Source organism: Triticum dicoccoides, chromosome 7B (assembly GCF_002162155.2).
Source record: "Triticum dicoccoides isolate Atlit2015 ecotype Zavitan chromosome 7B, WEW_v2.0, whole genome shotgun sequence".
Taxonomy (NCBI): Eukaryota; Viridiplantae; Streptophyta; class Magnoliopsida; order Poales; family Poaceae; genus Triticum; species Triticum dicoccoides.
Window position 1 is genome coordinate 6,950,675 of NC_041393.1, and position 27,929 is coordinate 6,978,603.

The 27,929-nt window shown below is 43.6% G+C and overlaps 3 protein-coding genes across 3 annotated transcripts; 2 read left to right on the forward strand and 1 right to left on the reverse strand.

The window, feature by feature from the left end:
* The first annotated feature begins 1,987 nt into the window (after positions 1–1,987).
* Positions 1,988–8,086, forward strand: LOC119335427 (disease resistance protein RGA5-like). Its single transcript, XM_037607563.1, has 6 exons — positions 1,988–2,070; positions 2,172–2,288; positions 4,125–4,209; positions 4,341–5,189; positions 5,522–7,501; positions 7,588–8,086. Exons 4-5 carry the CDS (start codon positions 4,357–4,359, stop codon positions 5,709–5,711), a joined length of 1,023 nt encoding a protein of 340 aa, XP_037463460.1. The 5' UTR covers positions 1,988–2,070; positions 2,172–2,288; positions 4,125–4,209; positions 4,341–4,356; the 3' UTR covers positions 5,712–7,501; positions 7,588–8,086.
* Positions 8,087–9,748: 1,662 nt separating this feature from the next.
* LOC119341560 (disease resistance protein RGA5-like) lies at positions 9,749–14,910 on the forward strand. The gene is made up of 6 exons (XM_037613434.1): positions 9,749–9,846; positions 9,937–10,060; positions 11,043–11,127; positions 11,259–12,160; positions 12,513–14,504; positions 14,603–14,910. Exons 4-5 carry the CDS (start codon positions 11,328–11,330, stop codon positions 13,675–13,677), a joined length of 1,998 nt encoding a protein of 665 aa, XP_037469331.1. The 5' UTR covers positions 9,749–9,846; positions 9,937–10,060; positions 11,043–11,127; positions 11,259–11,327; the 3' UTR covers positions 13,678–14,504; positions 14,603–14,910.
* A 1,201-nt stretch (positions 14,911–16,111) lies between these two features.
* LOC119336355 (mitogen-activated protein kinase 1-like) lies at positions 16,112–23,221 on the reverse strand. Its single transcript, XM_037608359.1, has 6 exons — positions 22,807–23,221; positions 22,596–22,725; positions 18,903–19,040; positions 17,510–17,842; positions 17,162–17,342; positions 16,112–16,652 (listed from the first exon to the last, which is right to left on the reverse strand). The coding sequence occupies exons 1-6, from the start codon at positions 23,034–23,036 to the stop codon at positions 16,483–16,485; spliced, it is 1,182 nt and encodes a 393-aa protein (XP_037464256.1). The 5' UTR covers positions 23,037–23,221; the 3' UTR covers positions 16,112–16,482.
* Positions 23,222–27,929: the final 4,708 nt, after the last annotated feature.

A 27,929-nucleotide genomic window follows, 5' to 3' on the forward strand; every position in this document is an offset into this window, starting at 1 on the left:
GGCCTTCCGGTTCGCCGTATTGGGCTTCGACATGTTTGTCCACCAATGTTTGATATTGTGCTCCGCCTGCCATTGATGGATCTCGAGAGCCCCTAGGCCAAGCCACTCCTTTACCAATCTCCACACGCGCAAGGTGAACCTGCACCGAAAGAAGAGGTGCGCGGACGTCTCGTTTGCCCTTCTGCAGAGGGTGCACAGTCCGCCATTCTCCCAACCTCGCTTCTCCAATCTATCCGCCGTCCATATTCTGTTTTGAATCGCTAGCCAGGAGAAGAACTTGACCTTGGGAGGTGCCCAAACCTTCCAAATATTCTTGTTCATGGTCGTCGTCATGGAGCCCAAGAACTGGACCCTATAAGCAGAGGCCGCCGAATACTCACCGTTCGCCTCAAATTTCCAGGATATGTCGTCATCAATCTCTGGTGAAAGCTCGAATTGGTCCAGATGGACCCAAAGGTCCACGAACTCCACGATGTGGTTGGTCGTTAGGTTGATGGAAGGGTTGATCTGGCGCACCCAAGCATTGTCTCGCAGTGCATCCCTCACCACCCACTTCTTCCGCTTGGAGGCTGCGAAGATGAGGGCGGCGATATCCTTCGGTTTTTTCCCTCTCAACCATGGTGCCTCCCAGAAGGTCGTCTTCCCTCCATTTCCCACGGTGATGATGGTGGAGGCGTAGAAGAGGTCCATATCCACCTCAGAGCACGGGTTTCCCAAGCCCACCCACAATCTAGTCGGGTCCTTCCACTCCACCCATGGTCATCTCAACCTTAGAGCTCTTGCAAATTTCCCCAAGTGTAGGACTCCAAGCCCGCCGAGATGCGTAGGGCGGCAAACAGTCTCCCAGTTGACCTTGCATTTTGCACCTGAAGTTTGACTCTGAGCTGACCAGAGGAAAGCACGCTCAATTCTATTGACATTGTGTAGCACACCGGCGGGGACGTTCAGGGATGTGATGTGGTAGATGACTTGAGAAGTGAGGACCGATTTGACCAAGGCCGCCCGGCCAATTGTGGTGATGTTTCTCCCTTGCCAAGGAGGGAGCTTCGCAGCCACCTTGTCCTCAAGGTGTTGGAAGTCCACCCTTTTCAGCTGCCAAATGGATAACGGGAGGCCCAGGTACTTCAATGGGAAAGAAGTTCACGAGGCGGGCAGGCTGTGGAGTATGTCGTCAAGGTTTAGGTTGCCACAGCGAATTGCGACGACAGAGCTCTTCTGAAAGTTGGTGGACAGACCGGTGACCCCTCCAAATGCACTAAGGATGGCCGCAAGGTTGGCCACATCTTCCCGTGAAGGGGAGATGAAGATCGCCGCATCGTCGGCATACAGGGAGGTACGGACAGTAGATCCACGGCCTCGAATTTTCTGGAGCAGGTTGTGACTTGTGGCAATGTCGAGGAGCTGCTGTAAGGGGTCGATCGCGAGGACAAAGAGAAGGGGTGAAAGGGGGTCCCCTTGTCTGAGCCCTCGTCCATGGTAGATGGCGGGCCCGGCAATACCGTTGAGGAGGACGCGCGAAGAGGACGTGCATAAGAGGGCCGCCACCCAATCCCAAAAGCGGACTGGAAATCCCAACCGGCGGAGTAGGTCAAGGATGTACTCCCATCACACCGAGTCAAAGGCCTTCCGGATATCCAACTTGAAGAGCAAGGATGGAGTTCTGTTTCTGTGGAGACGTCGCGCGAGGTTTCTCACATACATGAAGTTGTCGTGGATGCTCCGTTTCTTGATGAAAGCACTCTGCGCAGTGGAGACAAGGTTGTTCATGAAAGGGCCAAGGCGGGACGCCAACACCTTGGCGATGATTTTAGCAATGTGAAGGAGAACAAAAGAGCAGTTGGACGAAAGAAAGGAAAAATACTCAGAGTGGGCTCCAGCTTACGGCTGAGATGGGGACTTAAACATTGCATGTATTATTACCAGTGGGCCTAATCAAGCCTTGGAGACGCCTAATCAAGTACACGCCGAGACGAGTTGACCCGAGAGGCACAAATCACTTGCTGCTTCTCTCCTTCGTCTTCGGCTCTCTAAGGCGACTACTACCGGTCTGCAGCGGCGACATCGCCAAAGGTACTCTTCCTCCTCGATCTTCTGTTAAACTATTTTGTTTCAGCTAGCTCTCTTCGTTTTTTTCGGTCTTTGTGATTTTGATGTGGATCTGTGATGTGCAGAGTTCGGTCTGTTCAACACTCGCTCAGCAGAGAGCTTTGCGAACTGGAGGTGAAGAGTTGCTGTCCCGTGCTCGGGATCCTCTTCTTCAACTTGCGCTCTTGATCGACCAAAGCCAGGTGATGCTTTTTCTCATCATTACAGCCGTGTTTGTACTCGTGTGTGTAGATCGAGAGCAAGGATAGGGACAGCTTTTGCTCGATCTGTTCTTCCCTCGTCAATCTCTTGTAGCTCAAGTGGGGGAGCTACGAAGACTTTTGCTTGGTGCAACGCTCAGAGTACATCTAAACTGCTATGTGGTCAGATTTTTTTTTTTTGAACTTATGTGGTCAGATTTTTTTTGTTTACTTTTCCTAATTTTAGGAGAGATCTTTTACGGTACCCCGAAATAAATATAGACCTAAATTTCTCTTGATCCACTGGACAGTATTACTTGGTACTCCATCACTCATCCAACGGAGTACTAAGTTAAAAACTACAGGAGTACCTTGATCTAAGGGGCAAAACCGTAATAATATAACAATCTAATATTATTTCATTTTCGTTCCTCGTAACCTCCATGTATTCTGGCGTCTTTTTTTCCAATTGAAGCAAAACCTAGTATATTTGATCTGCACGTAGCGTCCGGAGATGCCGGGATGAGCCCATGCCGGCGGGGTATGCACGTCCTTCGTGGGTGAGTAGCGGGAACTAGGAAAGCATCCGCGTCGGGGATGAGCCGGAGCAAGACTTATGTCATGCAGCCGCCGGACCTATTTCCTCGACCGTGGCGCAATACTAGGGTTGGCCGGTGGCGGCTCGACTGGATATGCCACACGGGCGACGCATCGGAGCCGACGATCGGTGTGGAGAAGGTACCGTGGCCTGCGGTAGAGAAGGATCAGGCTCGAGGTGACGCCGCCACTCCATTGTGATGCACCGAGCGATCGGGATTTCTGGCCGAACGAACGCGAGTTTTTTCTGGCACTCGATTTGCAGTTTCTTTTTTCTTTTGGGAGCTATTTGGCATCTATGCACGATCACAGGGAGAAAATTGGAAGTACCCGTGGGAAAATGACTAAGTTACCCTTTACAACGGACGGCTGGATTTGTTCGGTACTAGAGTACATGTTTTGGGAGTACCAGGGTAAGCAACACCAAACAAGGCACTTGTCCAAGTTGTAAACAAGCTAAGATTGATAAGTAGTAGTGCACTTTGGTCACCAAGAACATCCCCATATTTGACCGAAAATGATTTACCCTAATACTAACTTCAAGTTCATCGAAATCTTGAAAATCGCATGGGACCGTGGGATGCGGTGCTGCTAATGGACTGGGATACCGATCACCGGCCAGTACATTGGTATATTTTTGGTTGTTGCAAAAATTATGGGCAGGCCACAGCCTGGTTCAACCTCTATATATGCAGTAGCTGCACTTGTGGTTGCTACTCCATTGATTTGAAAGGTAATGCATTTGGGAGCTGTTACGTTCACGAACCAAAAATATATGAGCTCTTGCTCGATCCAGAGCTCTTGCTCGATCTGTTTCTCCCCTCTTTAATCTCTTGTTGCTATTTTTTTACTGTATAATTGTATTACAGTAAAAGTGTTTAAATATGTACATTAGGAAAAAGATAAAGGAATAAGATAAAATAAAGCAAAGAGAAAAAATGGTCAGTGGCCAGAGCTTAGTATATCTATCCATGTTCTGAGGGATGCTGCATTTTTTCTTTTCACTCTGTTCAGCTTTTCCAAACAAACAGATCATGCTTTACCAAACCAATTAGTATCTGAAAACAATTAGTAGGTCCAGTTTTTCCAAATAAAATCAGATCATGCTTTTCCAAACAAATTAGTACAGGGAGCTGTTGCTTTCAAGAACCAAAAATGTCCAGCTTTTCCTCATCCGGTAGTTCTCTGAAAACAATTAGTATGATTTTTTTGCTGATTCTGAAATGAATTTATTATGTGCAGAATTGGATCTATTCTCCAGTAGTTCATCTTGGGTTGCTATTGCGAAGGACTCTGCAAATTGGATTTGAAGGAGCTGCTATTCAAGGTACCCATCTTCTGTTTCTGCTTTGGAAAGAAGCAATGCATATCCGCTATGTTTACAGTCACTTTCACCAACCAATCAGGTTCAGGTTTTGCTCATTCTGTGTTTCGAAAACCATCATGTTTGCATTATAGAATTTCGACCCAAGATATGGAGGCCGCTGCTGGGGCATTGAGCCCTGTCCTTCGTAAGCTCGGTGAGCTGCTCGCTGGAGAATACAACCTGGCGAAGCGAGTAAAGAAAGGAGTACAATCACTTCGTATAGAATTGGAGATGATGCACGCTGTACTTCGTGAGGTTGGCAAGGTGCCGCTGGATCAGCTCCAGGAGCCGGTCCGGATTTGGGCTGGCAAGGTGAGAGACCTGTCTTGCGACATGGAAGACGTTGTTGACGACTTCATGGCGCGTGTGGGTGAGAGTTCAGGCAGAAAGCCAACGGACATGAGGAGTCGAGTCAATAAGTTCCTCAAGAAGACCACCACATTATTTTGTAAAGGCAAAGCACTTCATCAAATCTGTGATGCCATCAAAGAAGCTCAGGATCTTGCCAAGGAGTTGGCAGAGCTGCGTAAAAAGTATGAGCTTGACATGTTTAGCTCTACCAACGGTGCTACCATTGACCCTCGTGTATTAGCTCTACAAAAAGACGTAGGGGAGCTTGTTGGACTTGACCGCACAAGGGATGAACTTATTAAAACACTGATTTGTGCGGACAGGAGTTCCAAGGAGCACTTGAAGACCATCTCTATTGTTGGTGTTGGTGGCCTAGGCAAGACAACCCTCACCAAAGCAGTTTTCGAGATGATCAAAGCCCAATTTCATTGTGCAGCTTTTGTCCCGGTGGGTCAGAACCCAGATATCAGGAAATTTTTCAAAGACCTACTCTATGGCCTCGACAAAGAGAAGTTCAAAGACATTCATAATACAACAAGAAATGAGAAACTACTCATGGAGGAAATCAGTGAATTCCTTCTGGATAAGAGGTATGCATCACATTGTCCTTGTCTTTATTTTTATATTTCGAAAATGTGTGAAGTAGCCAGATACTGAATTTCATATCAATATCATTTTTTGTTATATGTTTTTATATTTGTAGTGGTCCTTTTCTCCATAAGCAAATTATGTTTCTTCCTTTCTTGTGCATGCACCTTATCTTTTTTTTACGAGTTATCTTTGTTGCATTTCTTTCTACATACATATCGTTAGTGGTTGAATAATTCATGTGGTTTGCTTAGTACGTTACCATTATGTTGTCACAGGATTCAGTTGTATATAGATTGACTTGCCCACTAATGATACAGTATAACTGGCATAGGTACCTCGTTGTAATTGGTGATACATGGGAAGAAGAAATATGGAGATTTATAAATTGTGCTTTGTGTAAAAACAAACTCCACAGTCGGGTAATCACAACAACCCGTAATGTGAGTGTGTCTGAAGCATGTCTCTCTTCTAGTTATGACATGATTCAGCAAATGAAACCTCTTTCTGATGAAGACTCATAGATACTCTTCCATAGAAGAATATTTCAAAGCAAGGAGAAATGTCCATAAGATTTGCAAGTAGTATCGAGAGAGATATTGAAGAAATGTGGTGATGTACCATTAGCCATCATTACAATAGCTAGCCTCCTGGTTAGTAACCAAAAGATAAAGCAAAAAGATGAATGGGTGCATGTGTGCAATTCGATGGGCCGTGGAGTTACACAAGGTGGTATTTTGAAGGACATGAAGAGGATATTATCACTCAGCTATTATGATTTGCCATCTCATCTGAAGCCTTGTTTATTATATCTAAGCATCTTTCCTGAAGACTTTGAGATTGAGAGAGACTGGTTGATATGGAGGTGGCTTGCTGAAGGGTTTATCCAATGTGACAAAGATGAAACCAGGCTGTTTGAGATCGGAAAGAGCTACTTCAATGAGCTTATGAACATGAGCTTGATCCAGCCAGCAAAAATCAATTTGGAAGGAACGGCAGTAACTTGCCGTATACATGATATGGTGCTTGACCTTATATGCTCACTGTCAAGTGAGGAGAATTTTACCTCCATATTGGATAATGCTGAGTGGCATGCACCTAATCCGCAAAGGAAATTTCGCAGGTTATCACTTCATAATATCAAGGCGAAGGTTCAGAACCATCAATTGATAGCACTAGCTGTCAAAAGTGAGGACCTTTGCTATTTTTTCTTCGGTTACTTTCGATTGGTTGCCATCTCTCTCATGCTTCAAATTTTTACGTGTGCTGGATATTGGAAATTGTGTCAGCCATGAAAGTAGCTCTGGTATCAGCCTCAAGTATGTTGGGAATTTAATTCACCTAAGGTACCTAGGGCTCAAGGATGCAGATGTTTGCGACCTCCCAATGGACATAGGCAAGTTGCAGCTTTTACACACACTGGATATAATAGACACTAGTATAAAAGAATTACCTTCAAGTGTTGTACAGCTCAGAAATTTGATATGCCTATGTGTCAATTCTAGGGTGAGGCTGCCAAAAGGAATGGGGAGCTTGATGTCCCTTGAAGTGCTGGAACAAGTAGGCTTATCCTTGTCTCCTCACTTTATGAAAGACCTGGGCCATCTGACAGAGGTTAGGACGCTCAGTGTTGACTGTCGTAACATGGACGAGGATCTGATTGATATATTAATCAAGTCTCTAGGCAACCTGCAGAAATTTTAAAATCTGCGTATTTATGATGGTGGCAGATTGTTAGATCGCATGTGTGAAAGTTGGGTGCCACCTCCAAACCTCCGTAGTTTTGATTCATGGGACCCCTTTTCTCCTTCGCAGTTCTCGCGACTTCCAAATTGGGTTAATTCAATGTCGCTTCCCCACATCTCCACCCTGAAGATAGATGTGGAAGAACTGCAAGGGGATGACATTCAGATCATTGGGATGATGCCCGCTCTTTGCTTTCTACAGCTGTGTACACGTCGCGTGATGGGAACGTTGGTTGTGAGGGCCGAAGCATTCCCATCTGCAAGATGTTGCTGGTTCTACGGGTTTCCGATGCCGCCGAGCCTTTTTCTACCTGGAGCTATGCCAATGGTTCAGCGCCTTGCCTTCGGGGTATCTGTGTGGTCTATCGCGAGTGTTGAGGTCAACTGCGGCATGAGCCACCTCCCTTCTCTCGAGCATGTTGAGGTTTTTCTGCAGCATGAGAATTCCAGTGATGAAGAGATGGAGACAGCCAAGGCTTGGCTGAGGCGCGCAGGAGAAGCCCATCCAAAACGTCCCACCATTCAAATCATTGACTGGTGAGTGCTGACATCCCTCTGCCGCCGGTAAGGTATGGTCTACTCACCTGAGAAACCAAGAATTCCCTTTTCCTGAAAATGCTCATCACCATATTATTTGATTTATTCCTCTTATTAGTTTCCCAATTTCAGGCCTTCAAACAAATCCTGGGTCAGGTACTCTACTAGTAGTTCCATCAGTCGTTGCGGATATTGCAACAACATTTCGATAGGCGAAAAACAATTCTATCTCGTTTGATTCCTGTGCCACTGCAGCTTCCACTAACGAAGGCTCATTCTCTCTGTGTATGTTCGGGTTCCGTCTTGAGGCTGCTGGTGTTGTTCATGATGATCTGTTTATTTTTCCTGCATATGCTTTCGGAAATGCAGTATCTCATTTCCTTTATTCAGTCAAGACTCGTACAATAAAAGGTTGCATTCAGTGGCACTATTTGTAACACTACTACCTCTACTTCCTTTATTCAGTCAAGACTCGTACAATGAAAGGTTCCGTCTTGGCACTTATTCAGTCAAGAGCTGTACAATAAATGGTACTCCCTCTGTAAACTAATATAAGATCTTTGTGATCTAAAAGATCTTATGTTACTTTACAGAGGGAGTAATTATTGGTTGACCTCCTGTTGTAGCTCCAGATTTGCTTCATCGTATTCGTAAAGTTTTCTCTTACTGCAACTATTGTTTTCTCTTGGATGTTTGCGCGTGCATCTGTTACAGCACAGATAGATCGGTGTCAACTGTTCATGGCGAGTGCAACACTGACGACTGAAGCATAAATTTTTTATAATATGCTGTATGCAAAAGCCCACAACAGCCAACCAGTTACTCTACCGCTCCTGTTTAGCATAACATCAACAGTTGCAACTACTCCCTGTCTTTCGGTTCGTTCGGAACATATTTTCTGGACTACCAATTGGAGTAACCAAATCAATTCAATGTGATAATTTGTGCAGCATATAATACATATTCAATCAAGTCGATTATCTAGAAATGCGCATGTGTCTCATAAACCGGAAGAGAGGGTCCTAAGCAAGACCTCAAGAATTGGGCCATCAGGCAGTGCTCACAATAAGAGGAGAGATGCAATTTAACACAGTGGAGAGCAAGGGCCATGCTTTCGCATTCAAAAGCAACATATATGCAATCCGATCCAATGCTGCAGCTGTAGCCGCCTTCAAGCCGAGTTTCGAGGAGAGGGGAATGTTAGAAATCTCTTCTGACAGTGACCGTTACACACACTCTGGCTCTGCATCCCGATCCCCTCCATCTGGGGCTTGTTCATGCCTCTGAATTACAACAACCTTGTAATCCCTGCGCAATTGAGTGCGCTCAGTAGTGGGTTGCTAAAAACAGGTTTCTCCAAGCTGGTGATGGCTAATTCATCCAGCTCTGAAAATCTAGAGAAGAAAAGACCCCCAAAACTTTAAAAAAAAAAAGACCCCCAAATCCTCAACGAGGGATGAGATCCAAAACTATCCCAGACCGCCCAGAGAGGCAGAGACTACCTCAAGGTTACACGTTTAGAATAGTGCAGAACTAGTGAGTGAAACGTAAGAAATTTACAGCAATTCTGTGTTGAAGAAACCTTAGCGGCCACAACAGCCAGCCAGCACTCGCTTGCTCCTGTTGCCCATTTAGACGACTGCAAGTACTCCCTCTCTTCTGGTTTTTCATTAGGCATGTACAGTACTTTCTAGATCATGAATTGGACAATTAATTGAAATATGAGCTACATGCCACAAAGAGCATATCAGTGGATCCTCTTCCGAATACGAATTCAGTTCAGTGGCATATTTTTGTGACATGTAATACATATTCAAATCAGATTGATCATCTAGAAATGTGCACTTGTCTTACAAACTGAACTTGAAGATTAGGATGGCAAGCACGCCAAGTCAATGATTCGGTCCTTAATTAGAAGGGAACCGAACACAATGCAAAAGAATATCTACTCCTGCCAAACAATTTTGTCTAGAAGATTACATGCGTATGAATTACAATAAGGGATCTCTAACAAGGACTAGAGATGCTTGAGAGTCAGGTCTCAGCAGATTAAGAAACAGTTTTGTCTCTCTGCCTCCATGTGAACACCTAAAGTAAAAGATAATAAAAGCATTTGGAGTAATAATATATAAAAGGAAAAAAACTGTGCGCTCCAGCTTATGGCTTTTAGATGGGATTTTAAACATTGCATTATTACCAGTGGGCCTAATCAAGCATTGGAGACGCCTAATAAGTATTAGTAGTGGTAGTAGTAGGTAGGTGCACACCGACGAATTAACCACAAAGGCACAAAGCACTCCGGCCGGATCCACAATACTTGCTCCTTCTCTCCTTCGTCTCCCGCGACTAGCAGTCCCCGGCGGCGACATCGCCAAAGGTACTCTTCCTCCTCTTCTGTTCAGTTCTTTTGTCTCAGATGGCTCACTTATTTTTTTTTCCGTTCTTTTTGGTTTTGATTGATGTGCAGAATTCGGCCTGTTCAACACTCTCTCAGCAGAGAGCTTTGCAAACTGGAGGTGGACAGCTGCTGTTCCGTGTTCCGGATCCTCTTCTTTGACTTGCGGTCTTGATTGAAGACTGGAGGTGGAGAGGTGATGCTTTTGCTCATCATGCATGGGAACCATTTCTTTTTTTTTTCCATTACAGCCGTCTGTGTGTAGATCGAGAGCAAGGAGAGGGCCCAACTTTTGCTCTCTCGTCTACCAAGAAATAGCTGAGAAGGCCCAGAGAGAGCACAAAATATTTCAAATTCTGAAATCATACTCCTGTTTTAGTAGGGGATGCTGTCGAAGACACGGCAGCTGCTTGGGTACTCGATTGCCCAGAGTACATCCAAACTGCCATGTCCCTGTCACCTTTTTCCGTCTACTTTTGATGGGAAGGCGTTGCTTATTACGGTAGTTCTTCTACGTCTGTCAAAATAGTAAACAGGATTTTGAGGAGCCGCACGCCTTACGGCACACCTCTCTCCTCTTTTCCATCCTTTGTGGTTTTGATGTTGCAGAGTTGAATCCGTTCAGCATTCGCTCAGCAGAGGTGGGGAGTTGCTGTTCGCTGTCGTCCGCCACAAGTTTAGCTTTGCTCATCCTGAAACCGATTGTCTTCCCACTACAGCCATGCCCATGCGTATAGATCCAGAGCAAGGGGAGGGTCAGCTCTTTCTCGATCTGTTTCTCCACTCGTTAATCTCGTGTTGCTATTTTTTTTTGTGAGGCACAAACAGTAAAAATCTTGTTTCTGGATTTTTTTTTATTAATTTATAATTATATTAATGAAAATGTTAAATGTGTTCTGTATATCACAGGTTAAGAAAAAGGAATAATAAAGAATAAAGCAAAGAGGAAAACTGGTCAGTTGTCAGAGCTTAGCATCTGTCCAAGTTCTGAGGAATGCAGCATCTTTTCTTTTCACACCGTGACCAACCAAAAATCAGATCATGCTTTCCCAAACAAATTAGTACCGGGAGCTGTTACTTTCCCCAACCAGAAATGTCCAGCTTTTGCTCATCCGGTGGTCCTCTGAAAACAACTAGTAGGATTTTTGGTCATTCTGATGTGAATTTATGATGTGCAGAACTGGATCTTTTCTTCAGTAGTTCACCTTGGGTAGCTGTTGCAAAGGACTCTGCAAATTGGATTTGAAGGAGCTGTTATTCAAGGTAATCTTCTTCTACTTCTGCTTTGAAGGAAAGCAATGCATAGGCGCATAGTGTACTGTTACTTTCACCGACCAATCAAGTTCAGGTTTTCCTTATTCTGTCTTCTGAAAAACATAATGTTTTCATTGCAGAATTTCACGCCAAGGACAATGCTATAGCCGTCTGTAGATCCAGAGCAAAGACAAAAAAAAGGTCGAGATATGGAGGTCGCTGCTGGGGCGATGGGCCCCGTCATCCGTAAGCTCGGCGAGCTGCTCGTCGGAGAATACAACCTAGAGAAGCGAGTAAAGAAAGGCGTACAATCGCTCCTAAACGAGCTGGAGATGATGCACGCTGTACTTCGCAAGGTTGGCGAGGTGCCGTCGGAACAGCTCGATGAGCCGGTCCGGATTTGGGCTGGCAAGGTGAGAGACCTGTCTTGCGACATGGAAGACGCTGTTGACGACTTCATGGTGCGTGTGCATGAGGGTTCAAGCAGCAAGCCTACGAACATGAGGAATCGAGTCAAGAAGTTTCTCAAGAAGACCACCAAACTGTTTGGCAAGGGCAAAGCACTTCATCAAATCAGTGATGCCATCAAAGAAGCTCAGGATCTTGCCAAGGAGTTGGCGGACCTGCGTAGAAGGTACGAGCTTGACACTCGTAGCACTAGCAATGGTGCTACCATTGACCCTCGTGTGTTAGCTCTGCACAAAGATGTAGGGGAGCTTGTTGGCGTTGACCGCACAAGGGATGAGCTTATCAAAACACTGATTTGTGAGGATGGGAGTTCTAAGGAGCAATTGAAGACGATCTCTATTGTTGGTGTTGGTGGGCTGGGCAAGACTACACTCACCAAAGCAATTTATGAGAAGATCAAAGCACAGTTTGAATGTGCGGCTTTTGTCCCTGTAGGGCAGAACCCTGATATCAAGAAAGTTTTCAAGGACTTACTCTATGACCTGAACAAAGAAAAGTTCAATGACATTCATAATACATCAAAGGATGAAAATCTCCTCATCAAGGAAATCAGAGAATTCCTTGTGGATAAGAGGTGTGCACCACATAGTGCTTGTCTTTTTGTATATATTTCAGAAGAAGTAGTGAGATATATACTGAATTTTATATCTTCATTTCCTTGTTTGTTATATTTTTATATCTGTAGTAGTCCATTTCTTTTTAAGCAAATTCGACTTCTTTCTTTTTTGCGCAGTTGCCTTATTTTTGTTAGTCCTGTATACTTTTAAGCCATTCTGTTGCATTTCTTAATATTTTTGCATGCATATCCTTACTGGTTATATAATCCCAAGGTTTGCTTTAGTACCTTATAGTTTATCCTTGTTACAAAATTCAGTTGTACTATATAGATGACTTCCCAACTAACTCTATCAAAATTATTGGCATAGGTACCTTATTGTAATTGATGATATATGGGAAGAAGAAATATGGAGATATATAAATTGTGCTTTGTATAAAAACAAACTCCATAGTAGGGTAATCACAACAACCCGCAATGTGAGTGTGTCTGAAGCATGTCTCTCTTCCAGTGATGACATGATTCACAAAATGAAACCTCTTTCTGATGAAGACTCACAAATACTCTTCCATAGAAGAATATTTCAAAGCGAGGAGAAATGTCCAGAAGATTTGCAAGCAGTATCAAGAGAGATATTGAAGAAATGTGGTGGTGTACCATTAGCCATCATTACAATAGCTAGCCTTCTAGTCAGTAACCAAAGGATAAAGCAGAAAGAAGAATGGATGCATGTGCACAGTTCGATGGGCCGTGGAGTTACAGAAGGTGGTATTGTGAAGGACATGAAGAGGATATTATCACTCAGCTATTATGATTTGCCATCCCATCTGAAGCCATGTTTATTATATCTAAGCATCTTTCCTGAAGACTTTGAGATTAAGAGAGATTTGTTGATATGGAGGTGGCTTGCTGAAGGGTTTATCCAATGTGACAAAGAAGAAACCAGGCTGTTTGAGATAGGAAAGAGCTACTTCAACGAGCTTATGAACAGGAGCTTGATCCAGCCAGCACAAATCAATTTGGAAGGAACGGTAGTAACTTGTCGTATACATGATGTGGTGCTTGATCTTATATGCTCACTGTCAAGTGAGGAGAATTTTATCTCCATATTGGATAATGCTGAGTGGCATGCACCTAATCTGCAAAGGAAATTTCGCAGGCTATTACTTCATAATATCAAGGCAAAGGTTCAGAACCATCAGTTTGATAGCTCTAGGCTGTCAAAAGTGAGGACCTTTGCTGTTTTCTCTCCTATTACCTATGATTGGTTGCCATCTCTCTCAAGCTTCCAATTTTTACGTGTGCTAGATCTTGGAAATTGTGGCAGCCATAAAAGTAGCTCTGGTATCAGCCTCAAGTATGTAGGGAATTTAATTCACCTAAGGTACCTAGGGCTCAAGGATGCAGATGTTTGCGAACTCCCAATGGACATAGGCAAGTTGCAGCTTTTAGAAACACTGGATATAAGAGACACGGACATAGGCAAGTTGCAGCTTTTACAGACATGGGATATAAGAGACACTAGTATAAAATAATTACCTGCAAGTGTTGTTCAGCTCACAAATTTGATATGCCTATATGTTGATCCTTGGGTGAGGCTGCCAAAAGGAATGGGGAACTTGACATCCCTCGAAGTGCTGGACAGAGCACGAGTATCCTCGTCACCTCACATTGTGAAAGAGCTGAGTCATCTGACAGAGGTTAGGACGCTCAAAATTGACTGTTATAACATGGACGAGGATCTGATTGATATATTAATCAAGTCTCTAGGCAACCTGCACAAATTGCAAAATTTGCGTATTGATGATGGCGGCAGATTGATGGATCGCATGTGTGAAAGCTAGGTGCCCCCTCCAAACCTCCGTTGTTTTGATTCATGGAACCCCTTTCTTCCCGCGTGGTTCTCGCGACTTCCAAAGTGGGTTAATTCAAGTTCGCTTCCACACCTCTCCCGCCTGGAAATAGAAGTGGAAGAACTGCAAGGGGATGGCATTCAGATCATTGGGATGCTTCCTGCTCTTGGGTTTCTGCGGCTGCGTGCAGTTCGCACCATTCATGAGATTTTGCTTATTCGATGGGTTTCCAACGCCACCTTGCCTTTTTCCACCTGGAGCTATGCCAAGGGTTCAACACCTTGACTTCGAGGTCTCTGCGCCGTCGATCGCAAGTGGTGAGGTTGACTGCGGCCTGGGGCACCTCCCTTCTCTTGAGCGTGTTCAGGTTTGTCTGGAGCGTGAGAATTCCAGCCATGATGAGATGGAGACATCCAAGGCTTGGCTGACGCGCGCAGCAGAAGCCCATCCAAAACGTCCCACCATTCAAATCTATTTGACATGAGTGCTGACATGCCTCTGCCGCGCCGGTAAGGTCATGTTCGTCTGAGCAACCATGATTTCTCTTTTCCTGAATATGCTTGTTGCCATATTGTTTGATTTATCCCTCTTACTTTTCCAATTTCAGGCCTTCAATGTAAACCCATCAGTTGCCGCAGATACTGTTCCAACATTTTGAAACAGCAGCTACAATGCAGCTCCCAATAAGCAATGCGAATTCCGTCTTTTGCTACACGGAGGCTTCTGCAGAAATGCAGCACCTCATTTCCTTTATTCAGCCAAGACTCGTACAATTAAAGGTTGCATTCAGTTGGCACTGTTTGTATTTGTAACACTAGTACCCCTTACGTTTTAATCTCCTCATTCATTTGCTTGTCCACCTACGACATTGTTTTGTTTCTATTGACTTATTAATGAAGAGTTGATCGGACTCCAGTTGGCTTGTTTTTGCTTTGATTAGCACTTACATTCAGTCAAGACTCCTACAATGAGAGCTCTTATACTCCCTCTCTCTCAGTTTACAAGGCGTGCACGTATCCCTAGGTCATCAATTTGACCAACCTTATAGAAGTCATATATTACAAAAAACATATACCATTATAAACTTTAGATGTTCTATTTTCAAACCGTATAATTTTTTTGTTATATAGTTTATATTACGGTGATAAAATTGGCAACCTAGGTATACGCGCAGGACTTGTAAACTGAAACGGAGGGAGTATTTCTTTACAGAGGGAGTAGTTGGTTAAACTCATGCTGTAGCTCCACATTTGCTTCATGTTGTTTTTTTCAAGTTTTCTCTTCTTGCTGCAATTATTGTTTCGAGCTCGTGACAGAGAGTCACAAACGCTAAGATAGAATACCATACCACTATTGATCTTCGTGCCTTAAGATTACATACACAAGTGCAAAAATGATGACCAAATAAAACATAAGAACAATTATAGAATTTTGTAAGCAAAAAGCCCACAGCAGCCAACCACCGTTCGCTCGCTCCTGTTTCACATAACATCAACAGTTTCAATTACTGCCTCTTTCGGTTCCTTTGGAACAAATTTTCTTTCTAGATTATCAGTTGGACTAACGAAATCAATTCAATGGTGTATCTTTTTGTGGCAATACATATTCAACCGAATCGAATATCTACAACTAACAGACAATCAAATGGTATGACTGAGTGAGCCGAGTAGTAGGTTGCTTACAGGATTCTCCAAAGCTGGAAATCTACAAAGAAATAGACTCCCAAATCCTCGCAAAGGAATGAGATCGAGAACTGCTACAGACTGCTTCGCTGTTTTCACTTCCTCGTATATTCTTTTGGCAGATGATTGCCTCGGCTTGTATTGCAAGCAAATGCGATTAGGTTCGTGGCAATGGTGGATGATTACCACTATTGGTCTACATTCTAGTATTGTTGACGTTCTGCTGGAAATAACTGGTGCATAACTAGTGACTAAAACATAAGAATTCTACATCATTTCTTGGCCACAACAGCCAACGATATAATGATATAACTCACCAGCTCTCCCTCTCGGTTTTTCATTAGGCAGATACGGCGCACAGGGCCACAACTCTGAAATAGGGCCACAGCTTCAAACATCAAACACTAAACCAGTCAGTCCACATTCAAACACAATAGTCCAATCACAGTCAATCAGAGTTCATTAACCAGGACAACATTACATAATCCATAATCGACCACAATGTAAAAATCTCATGACGGCCACAGAAATTAGGCAGCCATCGTTCACGGACTATCGCATCTTACGGAAAACGCTGAAACATCTTTAAGCAGAAGGAAAAAAATTCCACATAAAACAACATACACAAGCACAAGAATCCATAGGCTACGCGGAAATTTGACCACTACAGCTCGTCATCTACCCTTAACACCCCATCTCCTTTTGATTCTCCGGGTGAGGCAATTATTTACAGCTAGCAACATTTTATGGCGGCAGGAGGACCGAAAACTTTCCATATGAATGAAGCCGATCAAAGTAACTCCAGCTACTGGTAATCAGGGTTGAACGCGATGCCCTCTTGGTGGATTAGATCCTTCATTTGTTCTTCCGACAACGCATGCTGCTCGAAGTCAAAGCTGAAGGGCATCGTGCAGACTGGCTCATCACTTATGTCATGCAGCGATGCCAAGTAAGGATGCGCAAGTGCACCTTCAACTGACCAAAAAATAAAGGAACAATCAGTAACTATCGATCAATAACTGACCAAAAAAATAAAGGATGAATCTTGGAGACAGATATTTTGCAGTCAAAACTATGGATTGTCAACAATAGAAACACCACCCAACAGGCAACAATGATTACTTTAGCATTCCCACTTCAAACTAATGACCTTTGCATACCTACAGAGAGTATGGACGCGTTCCTACCCACTTGGGCTGTAAATCCAGCCCAATTTAATTACTTTTTTTTCATTTGAATGGAGGAACTGATGTTAGCTAATGATATATAGAACGAAACACTAGGATGGCATACCCAGATGAGATTCCAGTTACTAATATTTAACAAATGGAGCAAGTTCTAAATTAAACTATTCATGATACAAAAAAAGGACGGCTATTTTTATCTTGCTGTTTGGAACATAAGATCGTCAATCTTGTAGCAACAGTAAATCCCAGCAGATGGATGCGGACGGTTAAATCACTAGAACACATGCCAAAACTTGCCTGTTATTCTCTGTCTAGGATCGAAAGTCAGCATCTTTTCAACCAAGTCAATTGCTGAAGGGTGAACATGTGGAAACTTCTCAGATAATGATTGCCTTGCATGACGGGGAAGTTGGCGGATATATCTTCTTGCGTTTTCATTTACAAAATCCAAATCGGCCTCATTTGGTGTTCCAATGAGCTGCAGCGAGGAAATACCACAAGGGAATTGAAAATGAATTAATGTGCACCAGAAAAGTACTTATTATATATACCAGAAAGTGCTTAAATACCTCTATTATGCTAAAACAGGATCACACAATATGATTTAAATTCGATGTAAAAGAAGTTCATAGGGTACTTTCTAACCTCCATTAGTAGGCGTAGCTGATGGACATGGTCCCTTCCCGGAAACAAAGGTTTCCGATCCATCAGTTCCATAAATATACAGCCCACAGACCACACATCAATTGCTGCAGTATATTCAGAGGAGTTCAACAGAAGCTCTGGTGCCCTGTACCATCTTGTCACAACATACTCAGTCATAAAATCAGTTTCTGAGGTGGTACGAGCAAGTCCAAAATCACAAATTTTTAGGTCACAGTTTGCATTCAATAGAAGATTGCTAGGCTTCAAGTCTCGGTGGAGAACATTTGCTGAATGTATATACTTCAAGCCACGAAGGATCTGATAAAGGAAATACTGCACAAAAAAGGAACAATTACAAAAAACATCCATATCAGATTAAGGACAATTTCTCAGAACAAGACAGAAATTTGCAGATTGAAAAGAAACTGGAAAGAACAAGATCAACAGAAGAGAAATAGGTGACCATTCCAGAAATCCACTGATTTCTCATGTATGACTTAGCGTCAACCTTTTTTATGCTAGAAACCCGAGTAGGCGCTGACAACATGGGCATACTATAGCAAACAGTTTTCCATGGAACTTTTCCACCAAGGATTATCCAATGGTATTTGGGGAAGTAGAACATGATTTAGTATCAGCTAAACATGGTATTGTTAACAAAAGAGACAACTCTGATATCGAGAAAGCACTTCTATTTAGGGAATCATCCATTAGCAATGACGATGCATGGGTGTGTTTGACAAAGAATAGAAAAAGGATTTACTAGCATTAAGCTGTATGCTAATATGTCAGCTCTCATGTGCTATACATGATGAACTTGTTCAACTGCTCCCTTTGCTCGACCAAATGTTCAGAGGTGCATTGATATATGGAAGCTTCTAAATATATTGTATCATTTCTAAGAGGTGTGATACAGTAAGGTACTTCTCAATATTACAGTTCACCTATGTCGAAGCACGGATCCAATTTCCATTGTATTACAAAGAAGCAAAACATAACAGACAGTCATCAAACATACCCCAATAATTCCACCACTAACATCAATGTTTATAACATACATCAGGCAAACTTATTTAGAGCACGTAGACCTAGACTAGCAAAGTAGCAAGATGATTCAGACCGACCAGAAAAATAAGAAAGGTCGCAAGACTTATAGTTATTACTCATTAACTCCCAGAATACTAATATCTGGCAGAGGTATGTATGAGGCTGAGGCAAAAAATAAAATGAAACAGAGAATTAACAGTATAATGTACTCGAGGAATCAGATGAAGTGAGATACAGGAGACAAGAATTTCTATAGCCAAACAATAACATAATTAGATAAGCTAACTTGTCCTACAAAGCGGGAATGAGAAGGTTTTGCTTTTATACCAAGATAACTTATAAGTACCTGGCAGTGCTCCTCCGATAAAGCTTGATTTGAGCGAATAATTTGATGCAGATCGGTGTCCATCAATTCATATGCAATATAGACATCATTGAATGCAGTCCTCTGTGCAGGAGGTATAATATCCCTTATTGCAACAATCTGCATAGAAACGGACTCAGGTAAGCAACATATTTTGTAGCATTAATCGATACTTGATTTATTTTTCTTTCCAAAAAGGCAATAATTATGGTTCAGTTTTTTCCACATGCCTGAGATAATGTTTAGTTTTTACATCTTGCATTTGACATATCTGTACTTTCTTTCGATGGATTGAGTCAGCTCTATCTTTCATCTTGAATGAATTGAAATAGTCAACAGGTCATGGAAAGCTGAAGAACGCATACACTGTCATTTAACTTATGTTTGCTATGGTTGCAGCTGGCATATCTGTAAGTTCTTTCGATGGCTCGATTCAACTTTATCTTTCATCTTGAATGCATTGAAATAATCAACAAGTCATGGAAAGCTGATGAACACATACACTTCACTTAACTTATGTTGGCTACGGTTACAGCTGAACCAAGTTGTGTGGAAACTTCTACCAAGTGGAATTTCCATTTCAAACTTGTTTTTGGACACTACAAACCCAACATTTGTTAGAGCTGAGATGAACCCAATGACACTTTGATGAGGTGTTGACTTCTGTTTTAGGTTAAACATGTTTTTGAAGATACAGTACTCTACAACAACAGCACAACATAAGTAAATTGACATCATATTATTAGCACAATCATAGCAATATTTTATTAATTTTCACCAAAAAGATAATAGAATTACGATGTCCAGAAAATGAGGCAAATGAATAATGATTATTGAGAATCTGCAGCTGGTAGTACTTCTGACAGCACCATATGAAATATGATTCAAAGATGCAAGTGGTGGTGATGACAACCTAATTTATTTATTTATTTTGCTTGTTTGAAGAGTGAAGGGTGTAACCTTTGCACATTTCCAACTGCCTTTCGTAGCAGTGCAAATACCACAAATATTACACATTCAAAATTTCAAAGCAGCCGAAGGCATAAATACTTGGTATGGGAGTCAGAACAAAACAATTCTGGAGATTTCCATTTTTTATTTGTTTGTGCCCTATGTTCTTATGTTCCATTGTAAACCATCTTCAAAACCCTTGTGACTAACTTGAACACAAGGCAGCACTATACCAGCTGCATATGTTCCACATAGCACATGAGCATTATAGGAAGTTCTGACCAGTTCTTACTGCTTAAAGAATGGATATGACCAGTTGTTGCTGCTTAGAGCATGGATATGCGAGCACAACTATAGGAATAGGAATATCATAGGAATAGGAAAATCATAGGAAGTGAGATGAAATGTATCTCAATTCCTATAGGGAAAGAGATGTCATTTGATGCATAGGATAGGAATTTTTCCATTGAGTCTTTTCCTTTGAAATGTTAAGGATTGGTTCCTATCCTACATACGAATAGGAGGAATCCATTCCTACAAACGGAAGGGCTCCGAAGGAATTTTGTGCTTTGAAAATCCTATCCTATAGAATTCCTACAATATTCCTACTAACCAAAGGAGGCCTAAGAGTTAAAGTACGTATGTGTAGAATACAACAAACAAGATACAAGATATAAGTAGGTAGCTAGCATAGATAAAACAAGTGCATCAACCAAATTAGTTGCGGTAAGCTGAATATTACTTGGCTTCGGAAGTAAACAACAGGCAATTTCTAGCTGCATATGTTCCCTGGTGAAAAAATGCATTTGCAATTTTCCAAAAGAGAGGGGAAATTTTGATGTACATTGTGCAATATTATGTGTACAAGCAAAAACTTGTGCAAAGGTATGCATTTTTGTACACATACTTTTGTACAGGACTAAAGGTATATCTACAAAATTGTTCCCTTTTTTGAAGAAATGCAAATGTAATTTTCTGTGCCTTTGGGACCTGGAGGGAGAACAAAATTCGTGTCAGCAAAAAAAGAGGCTTTTCCCTTGCATAATCTAAGGGTTCTAATATAGCTACAGGAATACAGGATCTCCAAATCTTTATGGCTTTATTATTATGTCTCACCCTTTTGGGGGGTTCACATGGAGAATAAGAATGAATAAGACAGCATCACAGTTATGGAAAGTTTTGGACATAAATAGGTGACAGGGAGCCGCATCACCTGCCATATAGCTACTATAAAGGCAAATGTGTGCCATTAGTGGTCCTGTGCATTGTTTTCCTCTATGGTCAGGATGTTTTCTCCTGTGCTATGGTTCTATCACCAGGCCTTAAGCCCACTGGAAAGTCCAATTTGCTTCCTGGCAAGGTAATGTGGCTGTTGCTCTGTCCGTTCATAAAAGTTAGCTATTGAGCCGCGCACTGGTGCTGCCACGCTGCCCATTTCAGCTTTTCTGCCAGCCACCAACCACTGTCTCAGATACCTCTTGTCAGGAATGCTCGTTCGCACCACCAAAAGAAAAAAACAAAGTACAGGATCTCATAACAGAAAAATTATGCCTTTATAGTGGCTGGTAGATACAGCAGGTGATACGTTTACAGCTGACAGTGTATAAAGCACGTGTCGACAAGCATTTCTGTTACTAATCAGACCTTGCCAAATCCGACGTTTCAGTACTAACAGTCAAAATTGTTCGACGGTCAAACTCCCAAAGAAGTTTGACTATTTCAGTGGAGCATTAAAATGTGAAACCCTTAGCTTACGTAGGATACTAGCCCAAAACCAGTTTCATTCTGAAAACCTTCCACGAGAATACACAATCTGCAAACAACAATGCTTGATGAAACAAAGAATAGAAAGCGGAAGGGGTCCCATTTGTGCATAGACCTCAATACCTCATGAGAAATCTCTTCATGCACTTATTGCTAGCAGAGTACTTATCGTCATCTAAACTTCAACTCCGCAGATCTCAGAGCATATGCTGTGGTGCCCAAGGCGGGCTGTCAAGATACTATCCATCTCTAGTCTACTCCTAGCACAGCGGTCATTTCAAAATGCTTTTTTTCTTCTCAAATACGCGCCAAAACATGAGTCATTTATATTACAAGAAGAACACCAAAGCTTTTTACAGAAGGCACATGAATGAAAAGACCCAAGATGGCTAACTCAGATGTAGGTTCCTTCTCTTACTTAGTTTAGTTATCACAGGACATTAGAAAGATCCAAGTCCAACATCCTAATAAGAACTTTCAAACAGTAGTAGCCCCCCTAGCCTAGGAACTGCGCATTCACTTCCACCACACACACACACACTGGATTCGGAGGAGCTAGGCAGCAAAAGGGACACAGGCAGATAGATTGGTCCTGAGGCAGCTTTTGACATCAGCAGAATCTAGCAGTAGGAGTGAGGGCATCACCAAGTGCTGCTGCTCCAGGTGTGCCGAGGAAGAACACAATGAATCGCATCCCAAAAGGTTGGTGGGTTCTTTAAAGGCGCGCCTACGATTGCTATTCCTGAAGCTCTCGCGCAAATGAGGAAGGAAAAGCCGGCCCCGGAGTAGGCAGCCGGCCACGGAGCTGTCTGTCGGCGAATCCAATCATTCAGCGGCTAAAACCTAACCGAACCCATCCACCTGCCGTTCCATTCAATGCAACCAACCAGCACAAGGAGCATTCAAGGAGATTCTCCGAGAGAGGAAAAAAATGGAGGGAGGGGCGGATCGGGGACTTACATTCTCGTGGTCCATGTGGCGGAGCAGCTTGATCTCCCGCAGCGTGCGCTTGGCGTCGATCTTGTTGTCGAAGGCGTTGGCGATCTTCTTGATGGCCACCTGCTCCCCGGTCTCGGAGTTGAGCGCGGAGCTGCCACGCGCCGGGGGTCAGTGAGTCGGTCAGCCGGCCGGAGATGGGGATGGAGGGGAAAGAAAGGGGAAGGGGGCGTACCAGACGATGCCGTAGGCGCCCTTGCCGATGGGGAGGATGGGGGGCTTGTACTTGGCCGTGACCTCGAAGATGTTGCCGAAGATGTTGTACTGGATGAACCTCCCGCCGTGGGTGAGCGTGGCCTGGATGTTGTCCATCGCGCCGCCCGGCGCCGACCCCGCCGCGGCCGCCGCCGCGGCGCCGGCCTCCGCCATCTCCGCGTCCGGCGGCTGCGCCCCGCCGGCGTCCATCTCCGCCCGGATCGCGCGCGTGGGGGGTGCGGGGAGGGGAGGGGAGAGCCCGTGCGGTGGATTTCGCTCGCGAGATTTGGTCGCTTTCCGCCTCTTGTTTGTTTAGGTGGTGTGGTAGCTCCCCTCTCTCTCTCCTTCAGTTTCTGGGCTCGGGATGGGATGGGGCTGCCGTGCCGGCCTACGGGTGGGGGAGGGAGGAGATGGCTGGCAGCGCGCGTGCGAGTTGCGAGTGGGAGTGGCCGGCTACTATGGGAAGACGGCTTTTTTACTCCAAGTGGGATGGGAAATGGGATGGGGCATCAACCTTCTCCAGAGAAAAGAAGCTCATCATGCCTACCTATGTGCATCCCTAACCCTAGAAAAGAGAGCTACAGCCCATCCCTAATTGCGTTGTAGTGTGTATAGATCCGTGAAATGGATATGGTTGTGGTGATGATGGTAGCGGTTGGGGACTGCGCATCGCCACCGGTGTGATGATGGGTGTGGTGCGGTCGAGGGCGCCTTCTCGACGATGTCGGCGCTGACTGGTGTGTGTTTTTCCACCTTGTGTCCGCACGTGGTCGTTTGATGTGCGGGCGGATGCGTCTATACTATTTATAGGGGTAGGACGCATCGCAGTTTGTTTGTGGCTCGGGTTTCCGTGGTTTGGGTTTCCCAACACCTATTAGTATATGGGAGCTAGGAAGGAAACAAGATGAAATGGAAGTCTTTCTTGTCCACGCCCATCTTGACAAGATGTGTGACATCATCACCAGTGGGGTGAGAACTGACAAGGGCTTCATGGAGGTTGAAGGAAATATGCCCTAGAGGCAATAATAAAGTTATTATTTATTTCCTTGTATCATGATAAATGTTTATTATTCATGCTAGAATTGTATTAACAGGAAACATAATACATGTGTGAATACATAGACAAAACATAGTGTCACTAGTATGCCTCTACTTGACTAGCTCGTGAATCAAAGATGGTTAAGTTTCCTAGCCATGGACAAAAGAGTTGTCATTTGATTAACGGGATCACATCATTAGGAGAATGATGTGATTGACTTGACCCATTCCGTTAGCCTTAGCACTTGATCGTTTAGTATGTTGCTACTGCTTTCTTCATGACTTATACATGTTCCTGTAACTATGAGATTATGCAACTCCCGTTTATCGGAGGAACACTTTGGGTGCTATCAAACGTCACAACGTAACTGGGTGATTATAAAGGAGTACTACAGGTGTCTCCAAAGGTACATGTTGGGTTGGCGTATTTCGAGATTAGGTTTTGTCACTCCGATTGTCGGAGAGGTATCTCTGGGCCCTCTCGGTAATACACATCACTTAAGCCTTGCAAGCATTACAACTAATGAGTTAGTTGTGAGATGATGTATTACGGAACGAGTAAAGAGACTTGCCGGTAACGAGATTGAACTAGGTATTGAGATACCGACGATCGAATCTCGGGCAAGTAACATACCGATGACAAAGGGAACAATGTATGTTGTTATGCGGTCTGACCGATAAAGATCTTCGTAGAATATGTGGGAGCCAATATGAGCATCCAGGTTCCGCTATTGGTTATTGACCGGAAACGTGTTTCGGTCATGTCTACATTGTTCTCGAACCCGTAGGGTCCGCACGCTTAAGGTTTCGATGACAGTTGTATTATGAGTTTACATGTTTTGATGTACCGAAGGAGTTCGGAGTCCCAGATGAGATCGGGGACATGACGAGGAGTCTCGAAATGGTCGAGACATAAAGATTCATATATTGGATGATATGGTTAGGCCAAGGGGGCAAGCCCATGAGGCTTTAGGTCGGTGCAAAAGGAGTTTTGCGGAGGCCAGGAGGCCAAACGCCGGAGACCCTGGCGTCTGGCCCTGGGCCAGATGCCGAGGCCCATGGCGTCTGGGCCAGACGCCAAGGATTGTGGCGTTTGGTCCTGGAGTCCGAGTGGGACTCTTGCCTTTCTGGCAAAACCGACTTTGAGGAGGCTTTTGCTCCAAGTTTCGACCCCGGGGCTCAACATATAAATAGAGGGGTAGGGCTAGCACCAAAGACACAACAATTGATCCCTTGGATCTCTTAGCCGTGTGCGGTGCCCCCCTCCACCATAGTCCACCTCGACAATATCGTAGTGGTGCTTAGGCGAAGCCCTGCGACGGTAGAACATCAAGATCGTCACCATGCCGTCGTGCTGGCGGAACTCTCCCTCGACACTCGGCTGGATCGGAGTTCGATGGACGTCATCGAGCTGAACGTGTGCTAGAACTCGGAGGTGCCATAGTTTCGGTGCTTGATCGGTCGGGCCGTGAAGACGTACGACTACATCAACCGCGTTGTGCTAACGCTTCTGCTTTCGGTCTACGAGGGTACGTGGACAACACTCTCCCCTCTCGTTGCTATGCATCACCATGATCTTGCGTGTGCGTAGGAATTTTTTTAAAATTACTACGTTCCCCAACAGTGGCATCCGAGCCTGGTTTTATGCGTAGATGTCATATGCACGAGTAGAACACAAGTGAGTTGTGGGCGATACAAGTCATACTACTTACCAGCATGTCATACTTTGGCTCAGCGGTATTGTGAGATGAAGCGGCCCGGACCGACATTACGCGTACGCTTACGCGAGACTGGTTTCACCGTTACGAGCACTCATGCTTAAAGGTGACTGGCGGGTGTCTGTCTCTCTCACTTTAGCTGAATCGAGTGTGGCTACGCCCGGTCCTTGCGAAGGTTAAAACAGCATTAACTTGACGAACTATCGTTGTGGTTTTGATGCGTAGGTAAGAACGGTTCTTGCTAAAGCCCGTAGCAGCCACGTAAAATTTGTAACAACAAAGTAGAGGACGTCTAACTTGTTTTTGCAGGGCATGTTATGATGTGATATGGTCAAGACGTGATGCTATATTTTATTGTATGAGATGACCATGTTTTGTAACCGAAGTTATCGGCAACTGGCAGGAGCCATATGGTTGTCGCTTTATTGTATGAAATGCAAACGCCCTGTAATTGCTTTACTTTATCACTAAACGGTAGTGATAGTCGTAGAAGCAATAGATGGCGTAACGACAACGATGCTACGATGGAGATCAAGGTGTCGCGCCGGTGACGATGGTGATCACGACGGTGCTTCAAAGATGGAGATAACAAGCACAAGATGATGATGGCCATATCATATCACTTATATTGATTGCATGTGATGTTTATCCTTTATGCATCTTATCTTGCTTTGATTGACGGTAGCATTTTAAGATGATCTCTCACTAAATTATCAAGAAGTGTTCTCCCTGAGTATGCACCGTTGCGAAAGTTCTTCGTGCTGAGACACCACGTGATGATCGGGTGTGATAGGCTCTACGTTCAAATACAACGGGTGCAAAACAGTTGCACACGCGGAATACTCAGGTTAAACTTGACGAGCCTAGCATATAACAGATATGGCCTCGGAACACGGAGACTGAAAGGTCGAGCGTGAATCATATAGTAGATATGATCAACATACTAATGTTCACCGTTGAAACTACTCCATCTCACGTGATGATCGGACATGGTGTAGTTGATATGGATCACGTAATCACTTAGAGGATTAGAGGGATATCTATCTAAGTGGGAGTTCTTAAGTAATATGATTAATTGAACTTAAATTTATCATGAACTTAGTCCTGGTAGTATTTTGCAAATTATGTTGTAGATCAATAGCTCGCGTTGTTGCTTCCCTATGTTTATTTTGATATGTTCCTAGAGAAAATTGTGTTGAAAAATGTTAGTAGCAATGATGCGGACTTGGTCCGTGATCTGAGGTTTATCCTCATTGCTGCACAGAAGAATTATGTCCTTGATGCACCGCTAGGTGACAGACCTATTGCAGGAGCAGGTACAGACGTTATAAACGTTTGGCTAGCTCAATATGATGACTACTTGATAGTTTTGTGCACCATGCTTTATGACTTAGAACCGGGACTACAAAACGTTTTTGAAACGTCGTGGAACATATAAGATGTTTCAAGAGATGAAATTGGTATTTCAGACTCATGCCCGTGTCAAGAGGTATGAGACCTTTGACAAATACTTCGCCTAAAAGATGGAGGAGAATTGCTCAACTAGTGAGCAAGTACTTAGATTGTCTGAGTACTACAATCGCTTGAATCAAGTGGAAGTTAATCTTCCAGATAAGATAGTGATTGGCAGAGTTCTCTAGTCACCATTACCAAGTTACTGGAACTTCGTGATGAACTATAATGCAAGGGATGACGAAAACGATTCCCGAGCTCTTCGTGATGCTGAAATCGACGAAGGTAGAAATCAAGAAAAGAGCATCAAGTGTTGATGATTGACAAGACCACTAGTTTCAAGAAAAGGGCAAAGGGAAAGAAAGGGAACTTCAACTAGAATGACAAGCAAGCTGTCACTCCCACGAAGAAGCCCAAAGCTGAACCAAATCCTGAAACTGAGTGCTTACACTGCAAAGGAAATGGTCACTGGAAACGGAAATACCCTGAATATTTGGTGGATAAGAAGGATGGCAAACTGAACAAGGGTATATTTGATATACAGGTTATTGATGTGTACCTTACTAGTGTTTATAGTAACCCCTGAGTATTTGATACTTGTTCGGTTGCTAAGATTAGTAACTCGAAACAGGAGTTACAGAATAAACAGAAACTAGTTGAGGGTGAAGTGACGATGTGTGTTGGAAGTGGTTCCAAGACTGATATGATCATCATCGCACACTCCCTATACTTTCGGGATTAGTGTTAAACCTAAATAAATGTTATTTGGCATTTGCGTTGAACATGAATGTGGTTTGATCATGTTTATTGCGATACGGTTATTCATTTAAAGTCAAAGAATAATTGTTGTTCTATTTACATGAATAAAACCTTCGATGGTCATACACCCAATGAA

What these genes read in the sequence shown, in the direction of transcription:
- LOC119335427 (XM_037607563.1), top strand. Translation starts at nt 4,357, where the DNA reads ATGGAGGCCGCTGCTGGGGCATTGAGCCCTGTCCTTCGTAAGCTCGGT. An exon ending in GAATTCCTTCTGGATAAGAG is followed by an intron (nt 5,190 to 5,521) that starts GTATGCATCACA and finishes TAACTGGCATAG; the next exon opens with GTACCTCGTTGTAATTGGTG.
- LOC119341560 (XM_037613434.1), top strand. Translation starts at nt 11,328, where the DNA reads ATGGAGGTCGCTGCTGGGGCGATGGGCCCCGTCATCCGTAAGCTCGGC. An exon ending in GAATTCCTTGTGGATAAGAG is followed by an intron (nt 12,161 to 12,512) that starts GTGTGCACCACA and finishes TTATTGGCATAG; the next exon opens with GTACCTTATTGTAATTGATG.
- LOC119336355 (XM_037608359.1), bottom strand. Translation starts at nt 23,036, where the DNA reads ATGGACGCCGGCGGGGCGCAGCCGCCGGACGCGGAGATGGCGGAGGCC. An exon ending in GCCACATGGACCACGAGAAT is followed by an intron (nt 19,041 to 22,595) that starts GTAAGTCCCCGA and finishes GTTTCTATGCAG; the next exon opens with ATTGTTGCAATAAGGGATAT. An exon ending in TCCTAGACAGAGAATAACAG is followed by an intron (nt 16,653 to 17,161) that starts GCAAGTTTTGGC and finishes TTTTTTGGTCAG; the next exon opens with TTGAAGGTGCACTTGCGCAT.